Here is a 14,591-nt window from a genome sequence, read left to right as displayed (position 1 = left end):
AAAACAAGCTTATGCAATCTTATAACTTCTCCAAGTCATTCCATTCCAATCCAGACAAACCATTCTGTATCAACACCACATGTATCTTTGACAAGAACAATGAGATAAGTAATGTCAGTGTATTGTAACATGAAATAATTACAACAATTGTAGAACAAAACTATATCAAATCTATCTTTGCCGAACTAGGAAATCATATTATAGGAACTATGAACGTCTTATCTTCAAAGTTAAAATAAGTTTAGCTGTCACTTTGAACCATGGATAAAAGAAAGCATAAATTATTGGATTAATTAAGGAATTAACAAATGCCAGATAACTAGTGAAATATGATATTAAATGATCACCTATAACAGAAAAAACAAAGTAAATAAATAGAGATGGAATCCAAGAAAGGAGATAGGTGAAAACAACAATACCTAGAGTTTTTGCTGCTTTTCTCTCAGACTTATTTGCCTGTACAGTTTGAACACCAGACTCACTGGCAGCTTCTTTTGAAAATACCTTTCTGGCCTGTGATCTGGCCACCACAAAGATTTTCATATAAAGTGTTATAATAATAGAGCACGGGACAACCATTATAAATACAATGTAAATTATATTATCCCAGATTATTCCTTCAACAATAAAACATTCTTTCAAACACCTACTGGGTGTCTGTACATTTACAAAGTTTTGTATAATAACAGCATCGTATATGATACAACAACACCAGGTAATGGATATAAAACACATCATTCTTGTTATTGTTATTTTAGAGTGGTACAATAAGGGATCACACACAGCAACATAGCGGTCAATAGATATCAAGACCAAATTCCCAAGCGATAAAGAAGTACATAAAAAAGTAATGTAGAATTGAAACACACAGAAATATTCCCCAAAACCCCAGCATGATTCCATTATTGTTAAAGTCGCTACTGGTATCACAATCAATCCCACTAGGAGATCTGATACAGCCAGAGAGAGGATGAGCAGGTTGGTTGGAGTGTGGAGCTGCTTGAAGTGAGAGATGGAGATGATCACCAGTAGGTTCAAAAATACTGTAACTGCTGAAATCAATGAGAAGAAGATGTACAGTGTTATGTAGATAGATGTCGATAGCAAAGCCTTTCTGCAAGAAGAGTTTCCGTCTTGAAAACAGTACTGAACATCTTCATGTTTCTCCATCTGTAATCAAGGGTAGAAATGCTGAGGTCCTGCTCCTGCTTAGTGCTGTGTGTGACCCTGTCAGGTCTGCCTTCTGACAAACTCTGAGCTCTGCCTCTCTATTTATCCCTGAGTTACTGACAGAAACTCCCCTCCCCAACGTCTCTACACACACACAAACACACACACACACACACACACACACACACACACACACACACACACACACACACACACACACACACACACACACACACACACACACACACACGCACGAACAAACGGTTGGATAAACAAATAATTAATGAAAGCATGATGTAATGTATGACAGGATTGGATGTTGCTGTGCCCAGTTGGCCTGTCATTCAGCCTTACTGATAGTTAGAGATGAGAGAAAAGGTACATTTTCTTCAATTAAAATCAAATGTTACTTGTCAACAGCGTCGATCAGGTGTTGACCTTACAGTGAAATGCTTCCTTTACAAGCCGTTAACCAACAATGCAGTTTTAAGAAAAAATAAGTGTTAAGTGAAAAATAGATAAGTAAAAAATAACAGTAAGAAATAATTAAAGAGCAGCAGTAAAATAACAACAGCTAGGCTATATACAGGGTATTACGGTACAGAGTCAATGTGGAGGCTATATACAGGGGATACCGGTACAGAGTCAATGTGGAGGCTATATACAGGGGATACCGGTACAGAGTCAATGTGGAGGCTATATACAGGGTATTACGGTACAGAGTCAATGTGGAGGCTATATACAGGGGGTACCGGTACAGAGTTAATGTGGAGGCTATATACAGGGGGTACCGGTACAGAGTCAATGTGGAGGCTATATACAGGGGGTACCAGTACAGAGTCAATGTGGAGGCTATATACAGGGTATTACGGTACAGAGTCAATGTGGAGGCTATATACAGGGGGTACCGGTACAGAGTCAATGTGGAGGCTATATACAGGGGGTACCGGTACAGAGTCAATGTGGAGGCTATATACAGGGTATTACGGTACAGAGTCAATGTGGAGGCTATATACAGGGGGTACCGGTACAGAGTCAATGTGGAGGCTATATACAGGGGGTACCAGTACAGAGTCAATGTGGAGGCTATATACAGGGTGTACCGGTACAGAGTCAATGTGGAGGCTATATGCAGGGGGTACCGGTACAGAGTTAATGTGGAGGCTATATACAAGGGGGTACCGGTACAGAGTAAATGTGGAGGCTATATACAGGGGGTACCGGTACAGAGTCAATGTGGAGGCTATATACAGGGTTTACCGGTACAGAGTCAATGTGCTGGGGAACTGGTTAGTCGAGGTAATTGAGGTTATATGTACATGTAGGTAAAATAAGTGTTAAGTGAAAAATAGATAAGTAAAAAATAACAGTAAGAAATAATTAAAGAGCAGCAGTAAAATAACAACAGCTAGGCTATATACAGGGTATTACGGTACAGAGTCAATGTGGAGGCTATATACAGGGGGTACCGGTACAGAGTTAATGTGGAGGCTATATACAAGGGGGCACCGGTACAGAGTAAATGTGGAGGCTATATACAGGGGGTACCGGTACAGAGTCAATGTGGAGGCTATATACAGGGTTTACCGGTACAGAGTCAATGTGCTGGGGAACTGGTTAGTCGAGGTAATTGAGGTTATATGTACATGTAGGTAGAGTTAAAGTGACTATACATAGATAATAAACAGAGAGTAGCAGCAGAGTAAATGAGGAGGGGGGCAATGCAAATAGTCTGGGTAGCTATTTGATTAGCTGTTCAGCAGTCTTATGGCTTGGGGGTAGAAGATGTTAAGCAGTCTTTTGGACCTAGACTTGGCAGTTCAGTACCGATTGTCGTGCGGTAGCTGAGGGAACAGTCTGTGACTAGGGTGGCTGGAGTCTTTGACAATTTATAGGGCCTTCCTCCTGGTATAGAGGTCTTGGATGGCAGGAAGCTTGGCCCCAGTGATGTACTGGACCTTACTCACTACCCTCTGTAGTGCCTTGCGGTCGGAGGCCGAGCAGTTACAAATACCAGGCAGAGATGCAACCAGTCAGGATGCTCTCGATGGTGCAGCTGTAGAACTTTTTGAGGATCTGAGGACCCATGCTAAATATTTTCAGTCTCCTGAGGGTGAATAGACTTTTTTGTGCCCTCTTCATGACTGTCTTAGTGTGCTTGGACCATTAGAGTTTGTGTGTGATGTGGACACCGAGGAACTTGAAGCTGTCAACCTGCTCCACTACAGCCACGTCAATGAGGACGGGGGCGTGCTCGCTCCTCCTTTTCCTGTAGTCCACAATCTTCTTTGTCTTGATCACTGGCACCACACGTCCAGGTCTCTGACCTCCTCCCTATAGACTGTCTCATATTTGTCGGTGATCTGGCCTACCACTGTTGTGTCATCGGCAAATGTAATGATGGTGTTGGAGTCGTGCCTGGTCATATGGTCATGCAGACATAAGTGAACAGGGAGTACAGTAGGGGACTGAGCGCGCACCCCTGAGGGGCCCCCTGTTTTGAGGATAAGCGTTGCGGGATGTGTTGTTACCTACCCTTACCACCTGGGGGAGCCCCGTCAGGAAGACCATTCTGAGCCATATTAATGGGAAGATTTAGTATGGGTGAGGATTTAGTCACAAAACAAAGGTTTTTAAACATGGGAAATAGGATAACTGTGCAGACTTACTGTTTTTGGTGATGTCACTGCTCAGTTTGGAACATCATCCACAACCTCAGAAAACGAGACGGCATGCCACATGTCAGCTGGCTGGTGTTGGAATGCTGATAATAAGGAAGTTGATGAGATGGCATAACATTATTGTGTACATTCTTATAGTACATTCAATCAGAATTAATAGTGGGATTCCATAGGAACATTCCATAGACGTTTAGAAATGTCCATCTGAACTGAATTATGAACCATGCTTCTTCAAGTGGAGGGACACTTTGTCTCAGTTACATCATGGGGACAAGTACTTTTTGTCAGACATCAGAACAACCAAGATGTATTCTGACCAAATCACCCATTGATGTTATTTTAATGTGACTAAGAAATATGATTTCCAGTTCGGCTCAGTTGTATCGATCAGTGATCTCAAAAGCACTTAGGGGCAGTTCAAAATGTACTGGGAATATTTTCATTGAACCCTTGTACTGTAAAAACAAATGTACACACCCCCCCTCATTGAACTAACTCTAAATAATGCTTAGAAACGTGGTTATTGACATTGACACTTCAGCATACTTTTGTGGCACAGTCGATGCCACGCAGGGCTACGGGCCAGAAGGTTGAGGGATCGCCGACCACCACGGACGAGCTCAATCTCCTTGCATGTTTCATTAGGCACAACACGATGAGATCTGGCTGCAGGCAATTAAAATCTAGGGGGATATCCAATATTTTGATCCCAATCATATACAATGCATGGAACGCAACATAAGTTTTCACCAATAGTTTTCTGTGCCAATGCATCACACAACTAAAAACAAAGCATACCCACTTCGGAGCTTCAATATCATGGCTTGCATTTTCAACATCACAATAATCATACTTTGACAATAGCGACAAACAAAAAATACATCCCTCCCTACCTTCTAAGCCTTACCAGTATCGAAGGCTTAGCTTTAAAATCTGTCAGGTTCATTGAATAGTACCCGCAAAACACCAGTATCAACGTCAACAGTGAAGAGGCGACTGTGGGATGCTAGGCAAAGTTCCTCTGTCCAGTCTAGTGTTCTTTTGCCCATCTTAAAACTTTTTAGGGCTGAAATCCCGTTAACGGGATCAATATGACAACAGCCAGTGAAAGTGGAGGGTGCCAAATTAAAAAAAGCAGAAATCTCATAATTAAAATTCCTTAAACATACAAGTATTTTATACCAATTTAAAGGTAATCTTGTTGTTAATCCCACCACAGTGTCCGATTTCAAATAGGCTTTACAGCGAAAGCACCACAAATGATTATGTTAGGTCAGAGCCAAGCCACAGAAAAACAATGCCATTTTTCCAGCCAAAGAGAGGAGTCACAAAAAGCACAAATAGAGATACAATTAATCACTAACCTTTGATGACCTTCATCTGATGACGCTCATAGGATTTCATGTTACACAATATAAGAATGTTTTGTTTTATAAAGTTCATATTTATATAAAAAAAATCTGAGTTTACATTGGCGCGGTATTGTCAGTAGTTCCAAAAACATGCAGTGATTTTGCAGAGAGCCACATCAATTTACAGAAATACTAATTATAAATGTTGATGAAAATACAAGTTATGCATGGAACTTTAGATACACTTCTCCTTAATGCAACCGCTGTGTCAGATTTAAAAAAAGCTTTACGGAAAAAGGCAAACCATGCAATAATCTGAGAACGGCGCTCAGACAACAAATACATATATCCGCCATGTTGGAGTCAACAGAATTCAGAAATAACATTATAAATATTCACTTACCTTTGAAGATCTTCATCAGACTGCACTCCCAGGAATCCCAGTTCCACAATATATGTTTGATTTGTTTGATAATGTCCATCATTTATGTCCAAATAGCTACATTTGTTAGGGCGTTTCGTAAACAAATCAAAACTCACAAAGCGCGTTCAATAGTTGCAGACGAAATGTCCGTAGAAACATGTCAAATGATGTATGGAATCCATCTTTAGGATGTTTTTAACATAAATCTTCAATAAGGTTGGAACCGGACAATTCCTTTGTCTTCAGAAAAGGAAAGAAAGGGAGCTACCTCTCATGTGAAATGAGCGTGACCAGCCCGTGGCTGCTGGCAGACCTCTGACTCATTCCCCTCTCTTTCAGCCCCCCTTTACAGTAGAAGCCAAAAACAAGTTTCTAAAGATGGTGGACATTTAGTGGAAGCCTTAGGAAGTGCAACATAACCAATATCCCACTGTATCTTCAATAGGGGCTGAGTTAAAAAACTACAAGCCTCAGATTTCCCACTTCCTGTTTGGATTTTTTCTCAGGTTTCTGCCTGCCATATGAGCTCTCTTATACTCACAGACATCACTCAAACAGTTTTAGAAACTTCAGAGTGTTTTCCATCCAAATATACTAATTATATGCATATATTAGCAACTGGGACTGAGGAGCAGGCAGTTTACTCTGTGCACCTCTGGGCACCTTATTCATCCAAGCTACTCAATACTGCCCCCAGCCATAAGAGGTTTTTCTTTTTTTTTTTTGACTGTCTGAGATATGGCTTTTTCTTTGCAACTCGGCCTAGAAGGTGAAGAGTCACCTCTTCACTGTTGACGTTGAGACTGTTTTTTTGCGGGTACTATTTAATGAAGGATCATCAAAAGTCGTGATATAAATTCTCGGACATCCCAAAGATTCCTAGATGCCCTTCCAGACTCCCTCCGCCTACCCAAGGACGTCAGAGTACAAAATCAGTTAACCACCTAACTGAGGAACTCAGTTTAACCTTGCGCAATACCCTAGATGCAGTCGCACCCCTAAAAACAAAAAACATTTGTCATAAGAAACTTGCTCCCTGGTATACAGACAATACCCGAGCTCTGAATCAAGCTTCCAGAAAATTGGAAAGAAAATGGCGCTACACCAAACTGGAAGTCTTCCGACTAGCTTGGAAAGACAGTACCGTGCAGTATCGAAGAGCTCTAACTGCTGCACGATCATCCTATTTTTCCAACTTAATTGAGGACAATAAGAACAATCCCAAATTTATTTTTGATACTGTCGCAAAGCTAACTAAAAAGCTAGGATAGGATCGCTTTCACTTCAGTAGTGATAAATTCATGAACTTCTTTGAGGAAAAGATCATGATCATTTGAAAGCAAATTACGGACTCCTCTTTAACAATGCGTATTCCTCCAATGCTCAGATGTCCTGAGTCTGCGCAACTCTGCCAGGTCCTAGGATCAAGGGAGACACTCAAGTTTTTTAGTATTATATCTCTTGACACATTGATGAAAATATTCATGGCCTCTAAACCTTCAAGCTGCATTCTGGACCCTATTCCAACTAAACTATGGAAAGATCTGCTTCCTGTGCTTGGCCCTCCTATGTTGAACAAAATATCAGCCTATATCGAATCTCCCATTCCTCTCAAAATTGTAAGAAAAAGCTGTTGCGCAGCAACTCACTGCCTTCCTGAAGACAAACAATGTATTCAAAACACTTCAGTCTGGTTTTAGACCCCATCATAGCTTAATGGCATCAGGCCGAGGCTCTGCATCCGTCCTCGAGCTCCTAGACTTTTGTGTTGCTTTTGATACAATCGATCATCACATTCTTTTGGAGAGATTGGAAACCCAAATTGGTCTACACGGCAAGTTCTGGCCTGGTTTAGATCTTATCTGTCGGAAAGATATCAGTTTGTCTCTGTGGATGGTTTGTCCACTGACACATCAACTGTACATTTCGGTGTTCTTCAAGGCTCCATTTTAGGACCACTATTTTTTCACTATATATTTTACCTCTTGGTGATTTCATTCGGAAACATAATGTTAACTTTCACTGCTATAAATAGTTTTGGTCATTGTGTATAGTGAGTAGTTGTGTGTTGTGAGTCTTGGTCTGTGTTCTTGCCTACGGCTGCTAGAATCTTGACTAGATCCAAAAAAAGTGATCATATTACTCCAGTGCTAGCCGCTCTACACTGGTTTCCTGTTAAGGCAAGGGCTGATTTCAAGGTTTTACTACTAAACTACAAAGTATTACATGGGCTTGCCGATATGGTCCTGCCATACATACCTACACATACGCTATGGTTTCAAGACGCAGGCCTCCTTACTGCCCCTAGAATTTCTAAGAAAACAGCTGGAGGCAGGGCTTTCTCCTATAGAGCTCCATTTTTATGGAATGGTCTGCCCATCCATGTGAGAGATGCAGACTTGGTCTCAACCTTTATCTCTTTGTTTTATTGAAGACTCATCTCTTCAGTAGGTCCTATGATTGAGTGTAGTCTGGCCCAGGAGTGTGAAGGTGAATGGAAAGGCACTGGAGCAACGAACTGCCCTTGTTGTCTCTGCCTGGCCGGTTCCCCTCTCTCCACTGGGATTCTCTGCCTCTAACCCTATGACAGGGCCTGAGTTACTGGCTTACTGGTGCTCTTCCATGCCGTCCCTAGGAGGGGTGCGTCGCTTGAGTGGGTTGAGTCACTGACATGATCTTCCTGTCTGGGTTGGCGCCCCCCCTTGAGTTGTGCCGTCGCTGAGATATTTGTGGGCTATACTTGGCCTTGTCTCAGGATGGTAAGTTGGTGGCTGAAGATATCCCTCTAGTGGTGTGGGGGCTTTGGCAAAGTGGGGTGGGGTTAAATTGGGTTAAAAAGTGGGGTTAAATCCTGCCTGTTTGGCCCTGGCCGGGGGTATCATTGGACGGGGCCGCACACTCCAAACCCCTCCTGTCTCAGCCTCCAGCATTTATGCTGCAATAGTTTATGTGTCGGGGGGCTAGGGTCACTCTGTTATATCTGGAGTGTTTCTCCTGTCTTATCTGATGTCCTGTGTGAATTCAAGTATGCTCTCTCTAATTCTCTCTCTCTTTTTCTCTCTTTTTCTTTCTTTCTTTCTTTCTATCTTTCTTTCTTTCTTTTTTTCTTTCTTTCTTACTTTCTTTCTTTCTTTCTTTCTTTCTTTCTTTTGAGGACCTGAGCCCTAGGACCATGCCTCAGGACTACCTGGCCTGATAACTCATTGCTGTTCCCTGTCCACCTGGCCATGCTGCTGCTCCAATTTCAACTGTTCTGCCTGCGGCTATGGAACCCTGACCAGTTCACCGGACGTGCTACCTGTCCCAGACCTGCTGTTTTCAACTATCTAGAGACCGCAGGAGCGATAGAGATACTCTGCATGATCAGCTATGAAAAGCCAACTGACATTTGCTCCTGAGGTGCTGACCTATTGCACCATCGACAACCATTGTGATTATTATTATTTGACCCTTCTGGTCATCTGTGAACATTTGAACATCTTAGCCATGTTCTGTTAAAATCTCCATCTGGCACAGCCTTTATAAATACATTTGATTTGATTTGATTAATGAAGATGCCAGTTAGGATTTGTGAGGCATTTGTTTCTCAAACTAGGCATTCTAATGTACTTGCCCTCTTGCTCAGTTGTGCACCAGGGCCTCACACTCCTTTTTTATTCTGGTTAGAGCCAGTTTGCGCTGTTCTGTGAAGGAAGTAGTACACAGTGTTATACGAGATCTTCAGTTTCTTTTGCAATTTCTCGCATGGAATAGCCTTCATTTCTCAGAACAAGTACAGACTGACAAGTTTCAGATCTTTGTTTCTGGGCATTTTGAGCCTGTAATCGAACCCACAAATGATTATGCTCCAGATACTCAACTAGTCTAAAGAAGGCCAGTTAGCTGAGCTAAAATAATTTCAAAAAAAGTTTCTAATGATCAATTAGCCTTTAAAAATGATAAACTTGGATTAGCTAACACAAAGTGACTTTGGATGGTTGCTGATAATGGCCTCTGTACACCTATGTAGATATTACATCAAAAATCTGCCATTTCCATTTCCAAATGTGCGGTCCATTTTCAATGTGTTGCAATGGGCATTTACCATCACGAATTTGACATGCTCTAATATAGTGCAGATATGCCCAATTGACTGGCCCTTTGAGCTCGGGATGGCCAGGCAGTGATAGTGGTTCCTCTCCATCGCTCGATGGTGTTGATTTCTTCATGTCAATTTGGTGATGGTTTATCACTGTTTAAACTTATTGCAAATGTACAAAAGTCAGCCAGCAAGTCAGCGTCCATCAGTCAATAAGATATCATTCTGACAGCAAACTGATACAAACTGACACCAAACCCACTTTGTCCAACTCGTTTAGAAGCCAACTATGACGTATTTCAGAGCAGGCCCAAAATTCACAGCGCCTTCTGTTTAATCAACAATAAAAACGTAAAACACATAGTTACGTTCTAGCTGTGGGTCCAGTTCCGACATTATGTGTAGTCCTTGCTGAGGCGACCCCCGAATCCCAAGTTTCGGCTCGATAGGTCATTAGGAGCCCGAGCAGCGGCCTTAATTAGTCCTGAAAATTCACTTTTTCTTGGAATTGCTACGGGGTCCCTTTAAGTTCCATCTCTATGGGTCGAGGCGATTTCAATGCACCTAGTCTTATAACTCGGGGACTTTTCTAAATATCGTCATTTTTGCGATGGTCAAAATTAATTTGAAGTCATTGCAAATGTACGAGACAGTTTCTCGTCCTGAGAACTTTCTAGAGCCACATAACTCAACGAATTAAGCTCTAGAACCTGTATAGAAAGTTTAAGAGGTCTAGGTCTGACGGTTCTTTGATAGTTCGAACGCAGGTAACTATTGCAGGTGTGTCTCTAAGCCCCACACTGTGTCCCTGCCAATTGATTGCGTGTGTGTGTGTCTGATTTCAGAAAATCACAGAAATCACGTAGATCTCTGAAAAAAAAACTTTAACCATCACCAATTGTACATTGTATTAATTCTCATGAATTACGATAGATAAATGGCTGGTTCTTTTTTTCCTGACATCGTAGGTTCATGTACTTTGACTTGAAGAGTGTCAAATTAGCAATTAATGAACATGTTTTACCTTCAATCCCAGAACATGGGCCTTAACTCAAAAAGTTTTGAGGCCTCGACGCCATCTTGTTTCTGGGCTAACAGCCCATTTGGCCAAACCCGTGCTCACCGAGTTTCATCTTCGAAGTCTTTTCCATTTAGGAGAAATGGCCATGTCAAGTTGGTGATGTTTTGTCCATTTGCAATAACCAGCCCCCCGCCATCTGGTGGAATTTTACCGAACAGCGGGAAAATAAATTTAAATAATAAAATGAAAAACAAATGTCTGAGAGACTTATTTCGATGACTTCCCTGTAGATCTGGCCCTGGGGCACGGCTCCAGGACGTCGATGTATTTTAAAAACATTTGCGGACGTCTAGTAAGGGACCGTACATTTGCGATATGGAGATCCTCATCAATCATACAGCAAATGCCGAATAGTGCCCTTCATGTATGAAAATACCCTCAAATAAAAGGTGACATTCTATAATGTTGCCTCATATTAAACATTTGATCTCATATCCAAAGTGCTGGAGTAAAGAGCTACATTTTTTAAAACAATTTCCTGCAGAGAGAAACAGAGGACAAGGCATTACTTTCACTATGTACAGTGGCCAGAGTAAGGAAGTATAATTCAGAATCTGTGACAGAGGGACAACTTCACTTATTCTATACTGAACAAAAATATAAATGCAAGATTTTACTGCATACAGTCATATGGAAATCAGTCAATTGAAATGAATTCATTAGACCTATGGATTTCACATGATTGGGATACAAATATACATATTATTCAATTCAATTCAAGGGGCTTTATTGGCATGGGAAGCATGTGTTAACATTGCCCAAGCAAGTGAGTTAGATAATATACAAAAGTGAAATAAACAATAAAAATGAACAGTAAACATTACACATACCGAAGTTTCAAAACAATAAAGACATTACAAATGTCATATTATATATATATACTGCTCCAAAAAATAAAGGGAACACTTAAACAACACAATGTAACTCCAAGTCAATCACACTTCTGTGAAATCAAACTGTCTACTTAGGAAGCAACACTGATTGACAATACATTTCACATGCTGTTGTGCAAATGGAATAGACAACAGGTGGAAAACATAGGCAATTAGCAAGACACCCCCCAATAAAGTGCAGGTGGTGACCACAGACCACTTCTCAGTTCCTATGCTTCCTGGCTGATGTTTTGGTCAATTTTGAATGCTGGCGGTGCTTTCACTCTAGTGGTAGCATGAGACGGAGTCTACAACCCACACAAGTGGCTCAGGTAGTGCAGCTCATCCAGGATGGCACATCAATGCGAGCTGTGGCAAGAAGGTTTGCTGTGTCTGTCAGCGTAGTGTCCAGATTATGGAGGCGCTACCAGAAGACAGGCCAGTACATCAGGAGACGTGGAGGAGGCCGTAGGAGGGCAACAACCCAGCAGCAGGACCGCTACCTCCGCCTTTGTGCAAGGATGTGTCTGCTCAAATGGTCAGAAACAGACTCCATGAGGGTGGTATGAGGGCCCGACTTCCACAGGTGGGGGTTGTGCTTACAGCCCAACACCGTGCAGGACGTTTGGCATTTGCCAGAGAACACCAAGATTGGAAAATTCGCCACTGGCGCCCTGTGCTCTTCACAGATGAAAGCAGGTTCACACTGAGCACATGTGACAGACGTGACAGAGTCTGGAGACGCCGTGGAGAACGTTCTGCTGCCTGCAACATCCTCCAGCATGACCGGTTTGGCGGTGGGTCAGTCATGGTGTGGGGTGACATTTCTTTGGGGGGCCGCCAGAGGTAGCCTGACTGCTAATTATGTACCGAGATAAGATCCTAAGACCCCTTGTAAGATCATATGCTGGTGCGGTTGGCCCTGGGTTCCTCCTAATGCAAGACAATGCTAAACCTCATGTGGCTGGAGTGTGTCAGCAGTTCCTGCAAGAGGAAGGCATTGATGCTATGGACTGGCCCGCCCGTTCCCCAGACCTGAATCCAATTGAGCACATCTGGGACATCATGTCTCGCTCCATCCACCAACGTCACCTGTCCAGGAGTTGGCGGATGCTTTAGTCCAGGTCTGGGAGGAGATCCCTCAGGAGACCATCCTCCACCTCATCAGGAGCATGCCCAGGTGTTGTAGGGAAGTCATACAGGCACGTGGAGGCCACACACACTACTGAGCCTCATTTTGACTTGTTTTAAGGACATTACATCAAAGTTGGATCAGCCTGTAGTGTGGTTTTCCACTTTAATTTTGAGTGTGACTCCAAATCCAGACCTCCATGGGTTGATAAATTTGATTTCCATTGACAATTTTTGTGTGATTTTGTTGTCAGCACATTCAACTATGTAAAGAAAAAAGTATTTAATAAGAATATTTCGTTCATTCAGATCTAGGATGTGTTATTTTAGTGTTACCTTTATTTATTTGAGGAGTGTATAAATATATACAATGTTGCAACGATGTACAACTGATTATGGGTACACAAGGGGAAATAAATACGCATAAATATGGGTTGTATTTACAATGGTGTTTGTTCTTCACTGGTTGCCCTTTTCATGTGGCAACAGGTGACAAATATTGCCGCTGTTATGGCACACTGTGGAATTTCACACAGTAGATATGGGAGTTTATCAAAATCGGGTTTGTTTTCAAATTCTTTGTGGATCTGTGTAATCTGAGGGAAATATGTGTCTCTAATATGGTCATACATTGGACAGGATGTTAGGAAGTGTAGCTCAGTTTCCACCTCATTTTTTGGGCAGTGTGCACATAGCCTGTCTTCTCTTGAGAGCCATGTCTGCCTACGGCGGCCTTTCTCAATAGCAAGGCTATGCCCACTGAGTCTGTACATACTCAAAGCTTTCCTTAAGTTTGGGTCAGTCACAGTGGTCAGGTATTCTGCCACTGTGTACTCTCTGTTTAGGGCCAAATATCATTCTAGTTTGCTCTGTTTTTTTGTTAATTCTTTCCAATATGTCAAGTAATTATCTGATTTGATAATTTGATTTGATTTGTTTTCTCATGATTTGATTGGGTCTAATTGTGCAGCTGTCCTGGGGCTCTGTGGGGTGTGTTTGTGTTTGTGAACATAGCCCCAGGACCAGCTTGTTTTGGGGACTCTTCTCCATGTTCATCTCTCTGTAGGTGATGGCTTTGATATGGAAGGTTTGGGAATCGCTTCCTTTTAGGTGATTGTAGAAATGAATGGCTCTTTTCTGGATTTTGGTAAATAGTGGGTATCAACCTAATTCTGCTCTGCATGCATTATTTGGTGTTCTACGTTGTGCACGGAGGATATTTTTATACATTGTAGGAAAAGGAACTAGAGAAACAGGAAGGTGGAAAAGAACGCTGGTAATACCTGACAAGACAAGACGAACTGGCAACAGACAAACAGAGAATACAGGTATAAATACACAGGGGATAATGGGAAGATGGGCGACACCTGGAGGGGGGTGGAGACAAGCACAACGACAGGTGAAACAAATCAGGGTGTGACAATCGCACGTGTAATATCACAAACGGACATGGCAGTTTCAACGCTACAGATTCCAGCTTTAAAGGGAAATGTCACTCAAAACCAAGAATGAAAGTGTTGACGGCCATTAATCACGATGATGCAAAATATTGTATGATGCAAAAGGCATCATCATACTGTGTGATGATGTGGCCAGTGACACTTTGATTCTTGAAAAGTTGACATGAGACATACAAATCATTTTGGGACTGTATCAACAGTGGACAAGTAAAAAAAACAACTAAAGATAGTTTTTGAGTTTAATTTCCCTTTAAGGGCATAATTGCTAACCTCTTGGCAACATTGTTAGCCACAACCCAAGGTCAGCGATGGAGCGCCACACGGCCACCCAGGATCTAATCG

At 42.0% G+C, this 14,591-nt stretch overlaps 1 protein-coding gene across 1 annotated transcript; it reads right to left on the bottom strand.

Annotated features, from left to right (window-relative positions):
- Positions 1-207: 207 nt before the first annotated feature.
- LOC139380454 (trace amine-associated receptor 13c-like) lies at positions 208-1,170 on the bottom strand. Its single transcript, XM_071123133.1, has one exon. The coding sequence runs from the start codon at positions 1,168-1,170 to the stop codon at positions 208-210; it is 963 nt and encodes a 320-aa protein (XP_070979234.1).
- Between the last annotated feature and the right edge of the window lie 13,421 nt (positions 1,171-14,591).

This window comes from Oncorhynchus clarkii, chromosome 22 (assembly GCF_045791955.1).
Source record: "Oncorhynchus clarkii lewisi isolate Uvic-CL-2024 chromosome 22, UVic_Ocla_1.0, whole genome shotgun sequence".
NCBI lineage: Eukaryota > Metazoa > Chordata > Actinopteri > Salmoniformes > Salmonidae > Oncorhynchus > Oncorhynchus clarkii.
This window is presented reverse-complemented; position numbering and strand designations above follow the sequence as displayed.

Bases quoted from the DNA above. Each gene is read 5' to 3' on its own strand.
- LOC139380454 (XM_071123133.1), bottom strand. From the start codon at position 1,170: ATGGAGAAACATGAAGATGTTCAGTACTGTTTTCAAGACGGAAACTCT.